Below are 16,058 nucleotides of genomic sequence, written 5' to 3'. Positions count from 1 at the left end.
GCCTTTCTACTCAATACTCACTATTCTGAATATATAAGAGACTGTAGCAGGGAGATTGGCAAGAAATCTGGTTGCATGTCTAGTCCCTTCCAGGACTCAGAGAGAACAAAGCAAAACCCAAAAAAACACAAACAAAGGCTTCCCTCCACCGAGATTTGAAAGTATCTTGTTTCCTGATTGGTCCTCTGGTCAGGTGTTGTTGGTTAACCCTTTACAGGTGAAAGAGACATTAACCCTTAGCTATCTGTTTATGACAAAAGTTAAGGAAAAAAATCCAAAGAACTTAACTCTTATATATTAATAATTGTAAAGAAACCTGTGAATGTGTGAATGGTATTGTGGTAGTGCTTAAGAACCCAGTTATGGACCAGGACTGGGTGCTGTACAAACACAGAACAAAATGATAGACCTTGTCCCAAAACTGTTTACAATCTAAGTATAATAAAAGAAAACAGATGGATACAGAAAGACATTATTATTATTATTTATTATGGGAGAGTACAAGGAAACATTGATAATATTGATTAGCATGATAGGCTGTGATATCAGCACACCAGGTTGCTATCTCTTGTCAAGTTTTTTGTAGGCATCAAAACACAGAGGATTTCCCCTCTAGGCAAAACTTTAAAGTTATAAAACCAGGGATAAACCTCCCTCTTAGCACAGGGAAAATTCACGAGCTAAAACAAATGATAATTTAATGCATTTCCTTGCTATTATTATTTCTGTAATATTAGATGCTTCGTTCAGATATGATTTAGAAAGATGTATTTTTCCTGCCCTGTTTCCTTGTTGACTCCAGGAGACATAGGTCAAAAAAATTTTCCCCCACAGATTTGAAAGTATCTTCTCCCCTCATTGGTCCTTTTGGTCAGGTTACTTGAGCTTCTTAACTCTTTACAGGTAAAGGAGGGATTTTATGCTACCCTTAGCTGTATGTTTATGACAGGGCCATTGGACCTATTTCAATCACAGGGTGCCAGCCACCTGTGACACCTTTAAAGGAACTGTTCTTAGATGTATACATTTTAACAAGCCCCGTAGCATCATTTTAATTGATAAATGTGTCAGTACTTTAAAAGTGCTAAAAGCAGATTGATAAACTATTAAGTTTATTTAGGGTGACCAGACAGCAAATATGAAAGATTGGGATGGGGGTGGCGAGTAATAGGAGCCTATTTAAGAAAAAGACCCCAAAATCAAGACTGTCTCTATAAAATTGGTACATCTGATCACTCTAAGTTTAGTAAATCTCTAATGTGATTATACCTTAACTTGCAAAAAACAGCATGTAACTTTTGTTACCTTTCTGGATTAATTCTCTATCCACCCTGTGCAGTCCTGGAAAGGACAAAGTACGTGGTACAAAGCCATTTTGTATTGAGAACAAACCAGCAACCTAGCAACATATTTTTCTGCTTGCAAATATTAACCCTATTTAATTAACTGTTTTCGAAAAAAATGAAAAGAAATGTATGTGTGTGTGTGTATGTATATATATAATTGAGTGGTTTTCATATATGATATGTAGTATCCTAATATTATGAAATCACTTTTACATGGATTGCCTGAGGAAACTGATGAGAATAAGATGGCAAGACAAGGTTCCAGATACTTAGGTTCTCATACTGGCAGACATTCCAAGCATCCGTACTCTGTTGATGAAATCACAGATGAGATGTGCAGGCCATATCACCAGAATGTCAGATAAGCAACTGCCAAAGAAGATCTTTTATGGTAAGCTAAAGGAGCTAAAGCACTCTCTGGGAGGCCAGAAGAAATGTTTCAAGGACTCCCTCAAGTTATCCTTGGGGTGTTTCAAAATTGACCCAGAGTTTTGGGAAAGATCTTGCTCGTCATCGTTCTACCTGGCGAAGCCTCATCCATACTGGAACTACAGTCTATGAGTAGAGGAGAACTGTTGAGGTGAGCAGAAGTGCCATCAGCATATAGCTCGCAACAGCAGCATGTCCGCTGTTGATCAAGTAACCCATAGCAGTATCTCTTGTTCAGTGTGCCACGGACCATTCAAAGCTTAAATTGGCCTGATCAGTGACTCGTGTTCACAGAAGCCAAACCAACCAATGATGTCATGGTCATTTTCAAACTCAAAGGACAAACAACAATGTAGTATCCTACTATTACAGAAGTTCTGAACGCTAGGGTATAAGCACATCATATGGTAATCTGACAATAAGCAAGTTTCCTGTTACTATAATTTGCATTATCCCCCTTAAAGACTGGGTTGCTGTGTTGATGATAGTTTTAGGCCTCTCTTTACCTATGACCTCTAGGTCCCAATTCTCTCCTCATTGACACATGCTCAAGTTCTATTGGATTCACTAGGGATTGCAGCTGTATGTCTGAGAATAGATTTGGGACTATTGTGTGCACTGGTTTTGTGTCTTTCAATATCTTAAGTGCTTATATATTTGTCCATTAATTATCTGCTTCTGATATTGCACACATTCATTTAAACAAAGTAGTTGAAGCAATATATCATCTCCTTATGCCATATGTCCTGTATTTTTACTGTTTAACTATATATTAAAATGTAATAGCTAACATATACCTTAATCACTACTGTTAGTTGTATAAATAATATTTATTTTAAAAACTGATAGTTAAACAGGTATTGTTTTAGTTCTCATAAAGAAACTTGAATGAACAAGATCCATGTTTGATTACTTAAATATATTTACAGTATATGAGCTTAATGGCTGTCCATCATATGTGATGGTATCACAGCATCTTGTATGTTTTCTTGCAGCCGTATAGTCCAATCTGTGAGGAGCAAGATTGTGAACAGATGTTGTATAGAAATGAAGACATGGCATGATGCTTTGCCCTTTTTTTCAATTTCTTTTTACCAAGTTCCTTAAATTTGTCTAAAGATATTTTGTACTTACTACCACACCTATACAACCAATGTTACACTGCGGAAGCAACAGTTCACTCAGCACACATTTCAAAACTGAAGATTATGTCAGTCTTTCTCGAAGTGTTTACAACCTTTACTGATGCTATCCATTCACGTCTGTCATTGGCTAGGTCTTTGAAGTTATCAATATTTATTCTCCAACATGTGAACAAAAGTCTCCAGAACAACAAATCAGGGCTTCTGTGGTAGAACCATTTGAATTTCTCCTGGAAGTTCTGTTTCTCTTGCAGAAAAGCATGTGTGCCATTTTCCAGTTTTTCCCTGTTCTGCACATACACTAACCACAGACAAGACCCTGGACGCATGTGGAGGAGATGTCTCACCTCATCAGCTTTTTTCAGTTCTTAATTATTCAATTAAAAGAAAAAATATATTTTTGCATTGATATAGATGATGGCATAGCTGTTTTCTAATTATGAATTCGGTCATTTGAAGATGGTAAGTATATGCCTTCTGTTTTAATACAATATTTAATATTTATTAATGTAATAATTTAATTGCAGAAATTCAAACGGTAAAGGCTCCTTAAAATACTAACATTGTTCCAATTTTATTGCATCAAATAATTGTGTCTCACTTACATCTACATTGTGGTTTTTTCATCCTTTTTTCATTCATAGTTATACTTGATCACAACTCTGAGAGGCTTTTTAAAAATTAGGCCCAATCCTGCAGACATGTATGTATGTTTAATTTTATGCAAATAAATAATCCTCTTGGCTTCGGTGGAATGTTCGCATACGTAGGTGTTTTCAAGATTAGGACCTTAGCTGGTAAAAAATCTAAAAATAGAATTTAGAAAATACCATGTGAGCTAACACACATATGTTAGGCATAATATACACCATATTAATGGGTATTTTGCACAAAATATTAGTATAATATACATTACACATATATAAGTGTTGGGAAGTTATGTTAACTGACTGTATTATGCTCTCTCCACACAGTTCTGTTCATCCATGCCAGGTATCCAACAACACTTTGCAAAGCTGAAGTCAGCTTTGGCATTAGAAAATAGGAAACCTGTCAAAGCCAAGATGCATGAATGGTGTGTCCTAGCACAGGTTGGGATGTACCCCTTTGCCAAACTGGTTTGGAATGTAGTGTTCAAAACAGAGATAAGAAAAGTACAGAACAAAACCAGTTATGGAACTTATATTGCCTTCAAGGCACTGTCCTAGTGTCCTGGCTCTGTGGTTACAGGTATACTAACACAAGTGCCTAGTGGCAAGGAATGGCTCAGTCAGCAGTGGGATTCTCTGCTGTCCGTTAGGCCACACAAGGGTTTAAGGTGAGGTACCCCAACATTTATAGCCTGAGACAAACAACTGGGAAAAACAACTTACATACTACCTTATGCCTTTCCTGACATCTATTTGATGCCTCCCCTTGTTCCTGATTTCTCGGACAAAACATCTCTATTAATTGTTCTGTCCTGGACGAGCCCCCACTTGTAACACTGACAGACCCCAGTCATCAGCAGGCGGGATCGAACCTGGGACCTCTGGAGCTACAATAATTGTACACTAATTATAAAGTTTTTTTTCTTTCTTATTTAAAGTTGTGCATGTGCTCAGTAATGTGGATGCTGAAACAACTGGTTATGTAGTACAATTAAATGTTTTATTTAAATGTTTTTGTCAGGGTTCCTTTCCCACTCTGAACTCTAGGGTACAGATGTGGGGACCCGCATGAAAGCCTCCTAAGCTTATTTTTACCAGCTTAGGTTAAAACCTAGTATGCTGCCACCACCAAGTGATTTAACAAGAAACAGGGAAAAGACCATTTGGAGTTCCTCTTCCCCCAAGCCCTTACACGCCCTTTCCTACTGAGGCTTGAGAATAATATCCTAACCAATTGGTTACAAAGTGATCAAAGATCCAAACCCTTGGGTCTTTGGACGATGGAAAAATCAGTCAGGTTCTTAAAAGAAGGATTTTATTAAAAAGAAAATGTAAAAATCATCTCTGTAAAATCAGGATGGAAAATAACTTTACAGTGTAATCAGATTCAAAGAGCCCAGAGGAACCCCCTCTAGCCATAGTTTCAAAGTTACAACAAAACAGGGATAAACTTCCCTCTAGCAAAGGTAAAATTCACAAGTTGAGAAAACAAAGATAAACTAATGTGCCTTGCCTGGCTGTTCCTTACAAGTTTGAAATATGAGAGACTTGTTCAGAAAGATTTGGAGAACATGGGTTGATGTCCGGTTCCTCTTAGTCCCAAGAGCGAACACCACCAAAACAAAGAGCACAAATAAAAGCCTCTCTCCCCCAACCCCTCCAGGATTTGTCCCCTTATTGGTCCTTTGGGTCAGGTGTCAGCCAGGTTACCTGAGCTTCTTAACCCTTTTACAGGTAAAAGGATTTTGGTGCCTCTGGCCAGGAGGGATTTTATAGTATTGTATACAGGAGGGTTGTTACCCTTCCCTTTATAGCAGGAGTCGGCAAGCTTTCAGAAGTGGTGTGCCGAGTCTTCATTTATTCACTCTAATTTAAGGTTTTGCGTGCCAGTAATACATTTTAACATTTTTAGAAGGTCTCTTTCTATAAGTATATAATATATAACTAAACTATTATTTTATGTAAAGTAAATAACATTTTTTAAATGTTTCAGAAGCGTCATTTAAAATTAAATTAAAATGCAGAGCCCCACAGACCGGTGGCCAGGATCCGGGCAGTGTGAGTGCCACTGAAAATCAGCTTGTGTGCCGCAGGTTGCCTACCCTTTCTTTATAGTTATGACAGTTTTATTTAATTGTCAATATAATACCCAGAGTGAAGCTATGTGAAAGCAGAAGATCGCTGATTGTCGGAAGTCCCAAAGCTTATATTGATTTTGTAAGGTATTTTAAATATATATTGGGGGTTTAGATCCTGCGTTATATTCTTCATTTAAAGGAAAAATAACAAATCTGTAGTTAGTGATGTTAGTCTAGCTAGGGTGCATTGTAACTGCTGTGCTTTAATAGTTCATATTTAGAGTGTTGTACATAAAAAGGAATTTGAAATTATTCTCTGTGTAACTGTCTTACGGTGAAGACTAGTACTGGTTTCCTAACGAAAGAAAGTTAATCCTATTATAATTTCCACTTTAGTATTTGGAAAGTTTCCTATAGAAAATCCAGCTGTAGTCTCTTGCAAGGATAAGAATTCATGCTCTGTGGAAATATTTTGTCAGAGGGAGGAACTATGTAGCACAGAATTAGTAAATAAATTGATTTACCTCCCCCTACATAGGTTGCATTAAGTGAACATGCTGTGAGATAAAAATTGCTTCTCAGAAGGAGGGTATGTATTTTCGTATTCTATTGCTTTGTCTTTAGACAATAAATGTAGCTAAGTTTGGTTATTGAGAATTAAGTGTGAAGGTACTCAAACAACCTTTTCATCAACAACTATAACAGACAACAGCTAATTAGTGACATTGCAATTATTATGGCATGAGCTGCTGATTCATGCTGTTTGGTGATGGAATATGACTTTGTCAAAATATGTGAGCACATTGAGGTCATAGTAAAAGAGGATTAGCCTCCATATTCTGCAGTGCCACCAGCCTCTTTTATCATCAGTTGCTTTGTGTGGAAAGTGGGAGCATATTTAAAAAATGTTACTTTTGGGAGTATGTTGAGGACTGTGGGGCTCACAGAGGTGCACTCTGCTCAGGGACCAAAAGGGCCACCTAAAAGGAAGCAGCAGCATCAGAGCAGTCTGTTGCTGCCTGGAGCTGGAGAAGAGAGGCCTGTGTTCCTGGTTGCTGAAAGAGCAGCAGGACAAAGGACAGCTCAGTGCTGGCAGGGACTAGGGGAGCAAGAGGGCTTCTGGCTGACTGCTAGGACTGAGCCTAAGACAGTTGTTGGCAGGGACCTGGGGAACAATGAAGGAGCTCCTGGCTGGCTGCTGGGACTGAGTGAGAACTGAGCCTGGGGAGGGCCACGGGGAGGGCCACAGGAAGGTAGTGTCTCCAGGGAGGAAGTCCTGGGAGTATGGCCCCATACTAGGGTGGGACTACTTAAAGACTGAGTCTGGGAAGGCTAGAGAGACAACAACCAAGGGGTACTGAAGTAGGACCCGGTGGACTGTACACCCTAGAAGGGGATCTCTTTTGAGTCACATACAGACAGTATGTGTGACTTGGCTGGAGGGCGGAATCACTGAAAAACCACCTGAGAAACCACCAACAGGGGTCACTGCAGACAAACTAAACCAGAAAGGGGAGCTCAGGAGAGGTTGGTGCCATCCCATTAATCAGATAATGAATTAATATATTAAATAACACTTGTTCTAATGCAAATGCTTGGAGGCCCTAGAGGTAACAACTTTTGCAATGATGAAAATTGACCATCTATGCCTTTTGTTTTCTGTCGCTTAGACAGTTTCTAATCCATAACTGTCTAGTTTTTTAATCATCTAGTGTAAGGAACTTTCTCAAGGGCTTGTTGGAAGGCCAAATAAATTATCCCAAAAAGTTCTTCTTTAATCAGTTTTGTTGTCATACTCAAACAATCATAGTAGATTGGAAAACATGTTGGTTTTTTCCCTCATAAAATGCCTAGATGGCCATAATTTAACTGCATTTAAATATCATTTCACCATTTTTTCTGGTACTGAAGGCTCAATAGTCTGTAATTCCCAGAGTCACCCCAACATCTTTTAAAATGTAATTATAATACTTGCAACTGCTGAATTCTTTGCTAGTGTAAGATGATTTAATATGAGCATACCTTCATTAGCAGCTCAGCCACTACTTTTTCAAATATATTCAGAACATTTTGTCTACCATTCACTACTGTTGACGTTGCCATTTATTATATAGATTAGTTCTAGAACCTCCTCTTTTCGCAGTATTATGTGATGTCACCTCATCTTTATAACTTGAAATGAACATGTTTCTCAACATCCACTCCATCAATCATCCTCCTGCTCCCCAGGAAAAGCTTGTGAGAAGGGTGCATGTGTCTTTCAATTTGCCGTGAAGATCAGCAAATCCAGTAACCCTTCCCCATCATTAGAGAAACAATGGTGGGGGAATAGCTCAGTGGTTTGAGCATTGGCCTGCTAAACCTAGGGTTGTGAGTTCAATCCTTGAGGGGGGGCCATTTGGGGGTAAAAATCTGGGGATTGGTCCTGCTTTGAGCAGGGGGTTGGACTAGATGACCTCCTGAGGCCCCTTCCAAACCAACATTCTAGGTTCTATGAATAATAAAGATGTACTAACCATGAAGTTGTGTACATTCAAAGGAGTATCTTTGGCCCTTTATTTGGAGAGGAAAAGGAGTTGGCTCCACACATTACTTTGTTCCCTCCTAATCCCAAAGTGGAACCAAGAATTGCCCTGTTCCTCCAACTTTCTCCCTCTGTATCCCAGCATCCTCACTCTCTCATCACTGCCCTCCAAGTTCCCCAGCTCTCTTCCCTCTGGATTGCGTCATTATCTCTTCCTTTGCTGCTCATCAGTCTTCTGGACTAGAAGAGCTCCTGGAAATAACTTTGTAGAAGTAAAAGGAACAAGGAGTACTTGTGGCACCTTGGAGACTTAACAAATTTATTTAAGCATAAGCTTTCATGGGCTAAAACCCACTTCATCAGATATATGCAGTGGAAAATACTGTAGGAAGATATACACACAGAGAACATGGAAAAAATGGGTGTTGCCATACCAACTATAAGAAGTGTAATCAGTTAAGGTGGGTTATTGTCAGCAGGAGGAAAAAAACTTTTGTAGCGATAATCAGGAGTGTAGCAACATCTTTCAGGGCTGTTATCTGCCTGTGCCAAGAAAGAGTCAGAGCACAGCTATTTGTGTTTGACTCCATCTGTTGTGCTTACTGCCTGCAGATGTTGTAAAGCTCCTTGGCTGAACTGCTGCTGCCCATGTCCAGAAGCCTGGCTGGCAGCTCATCAAAGGAAATGCACCACAGCCACAGGCAGCTCTGAGGAGGTCTTTCAGGTCAGGGAGCCTTTATAATCCAGGCTAAGCCCTCCACTGACCATGGATTTTGTGGGCCTCTAGCTTTGGGGCTTAGGAAGTCCTACAGCAAATAGATGGGAGGAGCGTAGAGAACAAGGAAAGAGGCTGCTGAAAGGAAATGTTCAGACAAAAGGAGAATGCAGAAGAAGAATAAAATATGATAGTAAGACACAGTGAGTTTTAATTTTTGTATTTTTAAAGAAAGTTGCTTCAAAAATATGATTAAGTATATACATTAATAATGCAATACATACAGTTTTATGTACAATATATACACAGTAGCAAAACATCTTTTTAGCTATATTTTATCTATGGTGTTAACACCATGAGCCAGAGCCTTCTGGCATGTTGTTTTATCTGCTTTCACCTTCAACTTATCTACAAGGAAAACCAGAGATGTCAAAGATGGAGACCTGTTAGAATACCTAGTCCATTCTCCTGCATATGCAAGAATCTTCTTTACAGTGCATTTATTAGTGCATTGTCACATAAACTGGGCTTTCAGCACTTTCCTTGGGAGACCCCATTTCACAGCCTATTACATCTTACTGTCAAGACAATTTTTTTGACATTCACCCTAAATATTCTCTTTCTTAACTTCATCCTGTTACTTTTACTTATATACCCTTAAACCAATCTAAATAACTAATCTATCTCCTCCACATTTAGACCCTAACATGTGTAGACTTTTACTATATGCTCTGATCCTTAGTCACTGCTTAGCCAGGAAAAAATATGTAGCTCTGTTAGTTTTTTTCCACTAAATGAGTTCTTCAATAACTTTGTTTCTCTTCTGTGAACTCCCTCTAATTTGTCAGTATCTTTCTGGGAATGAGATGCTCAAAATTAAAAGCAGTATTTCAGATGCTTCCTGCACCCAAGCTTACACTGGCCCATATGTCACTAACAGATTTCTTGGGAAGCCAGAAGTCAACAACAAAAACCCTGCAAAGAATTATGGGGAAAGTGTGTCTCTAAGGTTTCCAAAGACAGAGATCCCTCTCAATCCTACTACCCCTCCCTATCCTATCCAAAGTCAAACTGGCCTGCCAGCTGCGTCTCTTTGATCAGCCACAGTGGAACACTCATAATTCAGTGGACCAAGCTAAAGGGGGTGGTCAGTTCTCAAAGGCAGGTACCATACTTACCGCGGAGCTACAGCACCCACAGCAGGAACATACTTCCTGTCAGACCCTGTCCTACTGTCTCTCCAAGCCAGAGGAGGTATGTCAGACATTATGGACAACAGCAGCAGCAGCTACTATCTTTATCCTCCACAAGAAGTCCCTTCCTCAAGAGAACTGCCCTCCAGGTCAAGAGGAGCAGGAGCTCCTCTCTCCCTTCATAATCCCCTTTCTAGTCCCTGGAGAAAAAGAGAAGGGACTCCTCATGTTCAGTGAAAAAAGGGATATTTGGGACTTGTGAATCAACTAAACTTTGTAGAGCCAGGGCACTGGCAGAAACGAGGCCTGAAGAGGAGGTCATGACCTCAGCCAGCAGAATCAGGTGTCTGTCCCCTGCACCTCCTCCCATGAGGTAAAACAGAGTGGGAAGCTGTGGGAAATGGAGTGGAGAAAGACACACCACTTTAAGGGACAGTTTTTCAAATTAGACAGGGCTCTCAGTGCTGCCAGGTGATTTTTATCTGCCTTCAGGTTACTGTAATTTGCCTTTTCTCTCACACCCTTTTAAGAAATAATCTAAAATTCACCAGACCACATATAGGTGAATATGGAGGGCTAATATGGAGAACTGCCCTGGCAAAATTCTCACACGCTGGCAGCCACACCCTTACTATATCCAGAGGAGACAAGATGCTCCAGGTCCTCTATGCATCTAGGCCAAAAGAAACCTAAGCCGCCTCCCAACTCCTTAGAGATAAAAGTGAGCCTTAGCTCCCTCTTCTTCCCCACTCCCCTTATTAGGGCAAAAGAACAGCAGCTCCAGAGAGAAGCACTCCCTGCTGACCCAACAGTATCCTTGGTGTGGATCAAGAAAGGGAACCCCTGGGGTTTAGATGCCTAAGTCTCTGTAGATCTGGGTCCTTGAGTCCCTGTTTTTTCATCCCTCTGAAGGCTAACACTATCTGCATCCTAACACTATCTGTCCATATTTCAAACCTCTCTGGATCCCTTGGATTATAGTAAAGAATCTTCTTCTATCTGGAAGACTAAAGATCTTGCTCTCATATGTATAGATGGGTGTTTGGTCTGGGCTGTGAAGCTCCTCGTGGTTTTATTTTTGGCATTATCTTAAATAGTGTGTCCATTATCTGGTTATAAAGAACATTTGAATTATTTTGGAACAGGTTATAATCCATTCTGAACTACAGTAGGGCATGCATGTATTTTATAATATCTTAAATCTGACAATATTGAAGCATTTTGAATTTTTCTTCTACACTGTGGAATTTTCATTGCAAATCAAAAAATTGGCCTCAGACCTCTATTCCTCTTCCAGTATCTTTACCAACTGTTGCTAGGTTCTGAACACACTGTTAAGTGTCACTTCTTCCTGCCCATTTTCTACTGTCCCCATCCTCCAGTGTTTGCCTGAACTGCTATGAAGGGTCTGCTTTTACTTCTTGTTGGAGCTCCTGAAATCCTGTCTGCAGCCCTGGTTGGGAGTAGGAGCCAGTGAGTTTCTGCCTTGAGACTCCATGCTGGAAGAAGTTGGTGTGACACCGCCTTGCTGAGCTTGTGTACTGGGAGGAGGAGGAGCCAGAGAGCTGTCACCATGCTGAACTGGTGTGGGAGGAGCCGGTGAGTCATCATCTTGCTGATCTTGCACGCTGGAAACAGGAGCCGATGGGATGGTGTCCTGAGTACTCGGAGGATGAGCTGGTGAACCACTGTTGAGACAATTAATATCTAAACTAGGGATTATTGAAAGTAGTCTTGAGACTCCTACTGCTCTTAATTTCTGAGCAGCAGACTCTGTTTATTTAACTTTAGCTCATTTCCTCCTTTGGCACTCTCTCTTTTTCCTTGTGTCTCCTCAGCCTGATGGTTTTCAGATGAAGTTTTTTTCTCTCTGCTTGGGACTCAGTAGTGAAGTACTTGTAGATCTGAATTGTGGCCTGGATTTTTATTTATTTATTTATTTATTTAAATTTGCTCCCTGCAGTGCCACCAGAATAAATTGGTTATTGGTCTGTGCATGAGTTGTGACTGCAGCGTTACATTATCTGCTGTATTTTTCTTGACCTCTCTTCCCCGCACTCCATTTTGGGGAGGTGTACTGAAGGGGCTATAGATCTACTGAGAACTTTTAAATCTCTTCTAATTCGGGAGTATGGTTTTACGTTCTCAACTGACCATTTTGGAAATAATTACCCTGGAGATATTTTTTCCCTTTGGGTAAGCAAATTTTGCATTAGTGGAAATTTGGGCAGGGCAATGGCCTGTATATATAATATGAGAATTCAGAGGTTCATCTTGTGCCTACTTCCCAAATATTATACACTGGGAACTGATATCCAATCTTTAGTTCTTAGAGGACACCTCAACTAGCACTGTTATTTTATTTATGGCTTCTTCCTTTGTTGTAACTGAATCAATATAGAGTTGTATTTGACCATACAGATGTTGGAAGTACTTTTAAATCAGTGATTGATACAGACTTTTTAGGGCCAGAAGACTTTAGGAATGAGTGGTCAAAGAATAAAAAAATGACATGATAGTCTTTAATTTTGTGTATAGCCCAATCCATCTAGGATATTATTACTAAGTACTTTTTAAAAGAAAAATAACCTACATTATAAAGATACTGTGATACTTAATGATTATATAATACTCTTTTTTGTTAATAAAATAAAAATAACAGTACTTAGTTCTTATACATTCTGATCAGCATCCATTGGATTAGTGGAAATTTTTCCACTTATTTCGATGAGCATTGAATTGGATATAAATGTATTTTTTTAAAGAGATGGTAAGTATTATTTAAAAATACTTACTGCCAAAAGACCTTCCCTTTTCATTATTAAAAAGCAATTGGGAAAGTTATGATAGTATTATATCTAGCTCCATCTGTCATAGTTTCAGGAATACTTGTATCTTTACTGCAGCAGAGGAAGCAAGAAAGCAGAAAAGTTTGTGGATCATCACGCCAGAAAAAAGAGATGGATATAAAAGAATTAATTTGCTGCCATTGCAGGGAACTCGGGCATTGGTTCACTTTGGTCCCTCCTATTCTCTGCCTGTGGCATGTAATAGATTAATATTATGTGGGCTGTAATACTGTGGTCTATTTTCAGTTCTTGGGTTTAGTGTACTGGTCTGGGTGGTGTTGGTGAGTTGTGATATTCAGGAGATCAGACTAGATGATTTGGTTGTCCCTTCTGGTCTTAAACTTTATGAGCATTCAGACCATTCATAATGGAGACCAAGTATGTCTCCTTTTCTTATAATATATATATAGTGTTTATATTATTTTTCACAACCTGTGTAAATTTTTGAAAAATATACTTTTTGTTTTTCAGATAGTTTTATAACGTTGTTTGAGATTATTGCTGCTTTCATGAAAGAAGACAGAATATTATAGTGAACTGACACATAACAAAGGGCTAATCTACACGTGAAGATTAATCCAGAATAAAGTAGTGTGTGAGTTTAAAACAGATTAACTATTCCTGATTACCTCCATGTGTAGATGCTAATATTCCAGAATAGGAGTGTTTATCCCAAATTAATTTAATCCACTGTGAATCTACCTTGGAAGTGGATTAAGTTTATTTGCAATAAAGCACTCTTATTCTGGCACTATTATTATTCTCCATCCACAAATGAAGTTAGTCAGGAATAACTCCCCATGTAGACAAGCATAATGATTGTTTTAAGGGGCCCTCTCATCCTTGGGAGAAATAGCAAAAATATACAATATAGTAATTTGTATTCTATCCATGCTGGTGTATTTATATTTTTTGGGTTATGTGTTGCCTTATTGGTTATCCAGTGAGTGAAAAACAAATATGAAAATTCTTTCACTTGCTATTATCTCAGTGGTTCTCAGGTAGTAACCCATAGACCACTGGTGGTCAGTGGAGCACTTTCAAGAGGCTTGGGGACTAGCACGTATCATAATAGATTAGTGTAGTGTCTGTTAGTTTTCAAGCTTCTTACTATGTATAATGCAGTCCAATACTGTAATAGGATTTGGATTATTAATGAACGAATTAAACTACAAAATATAGAGTACATCTTTTTATCCTGTGTGGCTGCTTCATCTCTTTCTGTGTTGGATGTTTCTTTTAGCATAAATTCAACTGTGGTCATATTTATAGATGACACCAAAACTGTAGGGGCAGCAAATACATTACCCATGCATCTGATATTGCTAAACTCAAGCCTCCCTTCCTGGGGTTAATCTTTATTCATAATTAAAGTACCAAAATCTTAAGGCGAGACTGTAGTTACCAGTCTAGGTCCTGAGAACTTTGTGAGTAAACCCCTGTGACCAGTCACGCAATTGCAGGATCAGGTTCACAAGCCTTAGTCCCAAACCCTCCTGAATGGGGAGTATGGTCTGTCTCCGCTGGAAGTCCTGCTCCTCTCTCTATCCTCTCTTTTGCCTCAGAGAGACTCTGACCTTTTCCATTCCTTAGTGAAGCTAATGAAATCTACTTGTTCTGGATAAAGATGAGTCAGCGGATCAGCTCTATACTTCCCTACAGGTTCTTACAGCCTGACACCAGGTTACAGTTAGATTGCCTCAGAATTCTCTCTTCTACTTGACTAGAACATTGTAGGGTGAGATCCTTACCTCCTCTCCAGCCCCTTTACACCAGATACAAGGATCAGTGCAGCATAAAGGGTCCCTAAGGGTATGTCTACACAGCAGTGTAAATCTGGGCTGAAGCCTGGGCTCAAGCGTAATCCTCCTTGCACCCACACACCAATTCTGTTAACCTAGAGCTCCCAGGACTACAGGACTGGAAGGTCTAAGGCGGTGTTAAACTGGGACCTAGGGTCTGAACCCTATTGCTTTCCTGGGTGCTTGAGTCAGGTCCTGGAAGTCCTCTGGGTGTATCCCAAAGTTCCCTGCAGCAGAAGAGAAGCACTGCAGGCAGCCAGAGCAGCAGCCGGAAGTGCCATTATTGCCTGGCCAAGCTCACTCCGCATTCTTGCTCCTCTCGCGGTGGTAGCTGCAGCTCCTCCTTGCTGCTGTGCAGAACTTGCCCTGAGCAGGGAGCAAACTGACACATGGGAAGTGGCTCCCAGCTGCTGGGACATTGGGGGCCATCCCTCCTCTGGCCGTGCTGAGCCAAAAGCTCTGCTGCTTCCCCCTCCTTACAGGGCAGCCACTTGGTCCCTGCTCCACTCTGACCCTTGCTCCCGGGCCCCACTGGGGCTGTGTGTACTGTCAGGGTAGTGAGTGGGAGCCAGCCTCAAAACTTCCCTACAGCCTCCCTTGGTGGTGGCTCTGGCTTCTCCTTGCTGTGGAGAAATTTTGGGGCTGGCTCTCACTCGCCTGCACTGGTAGTGAATGTAGCCCAGGCGCCCCTGCACACGCAGCCCCACAGAAGGTAAGGGAGGCCAGAGAGTGGAGCAGTGACCAAGTGGCTGCCCTGCAAGGAGGGTGTTGGGGGGTCACCCTCCTCTGGCCGAGTTGAGGTGGAAGCTCTGCTTCTCCCTCTCTCTGCAGGGCAGCCACTTGGTTCTGCTCCATTCTCTGGCCTTTGCTCCTGACCCTGCCTGACCTCCCCCACCAACACCAAGGGCTGCGTGTACAGAGGTGTCTGGGCAGCATGCACTGTAAGATCGGTAAGTGGGAGCCAGCCACAAAACTTCCCTGCAGCTTCCCTGGGAATCCTTTATTCCTGCCTGCCGGGGTGCAGCAGGGGCAGATGTAAGGGATCTCCAGGGGGTACTGGAGCATACTGCATGCACCAAACGTGTGTGTGTGTTTTTTTTCCTCTGAAATCTAGATTTTCAAAAACAAATAAACCGACCAAACAAAAACTCTTTCATTGAACGTCCATTTAAAAAATGAAGAATTGCAAAGGTTCATTTTAATAGTGTGACAGCCCTGGAGACTGATGTCCTGAATATCCTCAGAACAGGTGCACAGGGGCATTTTCCTGCCAATGTGACTTAGCCTAGAGGTGAAGAGCCCAATTCTCAGATTAGATGGTAGTTCAGTG

At 40.6% G+C, this 16,058-nt stretch overlaps 1 protein-coding gene and 2 long non-coding RNA genes across 4 annotated transcripts in view; 2 read left to right on the top strand and 1 right to left on the bottom strand.

Moving 5' to 3' along the window:
• LOC116823668 (uncharacterized) overlaps positions 1-11,545 on the top strand; it is a 16,847-nt gene extending 5,302 nt beyond the window's left edge. The window contains exons 2-3 of the long non-coding RNA XR_004373469.2: positions 6,184-6,234; positions 11,460-11,545. This is a non-coding gene — a long non-coding RNA (uncharacterized LOC116823668). The remainder of the gene's footprint in view (positions 1-6,183; positions 6,235-11,459) is intronic.
• The window catches only part of BEND6 (BEN domain containing 6), a 37,643-nt gene continuing 30,147 nt past the window's right edge, over positions 8,563-16,058 (bottom strand). For both annotated transcript variants that reach the window (XM_032778404.2, XM_075063732.1), the window contains one exon: positions 8,563-11,765. In XM_032778404.2, coding sequence (XP_032634295.1) covers positions 11,492-11,765 — 274 coding nt within the window. In that variant the 3' untranslated portion in view covers positions 8,563-11,491. The remainder of the gene's footprint in view (positions 11,766-16,058) is intronic.
• LOC142046555 (uncharacterized) lies at positions 11,592-12,072 on the top strand. The gene is made up of 2 exons (XR_012655494.1): positions 11,592-11,676; positions 11,916-12,072. It is a non-coding gene; the product is annotated as an uncharacterized LOC142046555 (long non-coding RNA).

This window comes from Chelonoidis abingdonii, chromosome 3 (genome assembly GCF_003597395.2).
Source record: "Chelonoidis abingdonii isolate Lonesome George chromosome 3, CheloAbing_2.0, whole genome shotgun sequence".
Classification (NCBI taxonomy): Eukaryota; Metazoa; Chordata; order Testudines; family Testudinidae; genus Chelonoidis; species Chelonoidis abingdonii.
The sequence above is the reverse complement of the archived record's forward strand: the minus strand, read 5'-3'. Positions and strand labels throughout refer to the sequence as shown.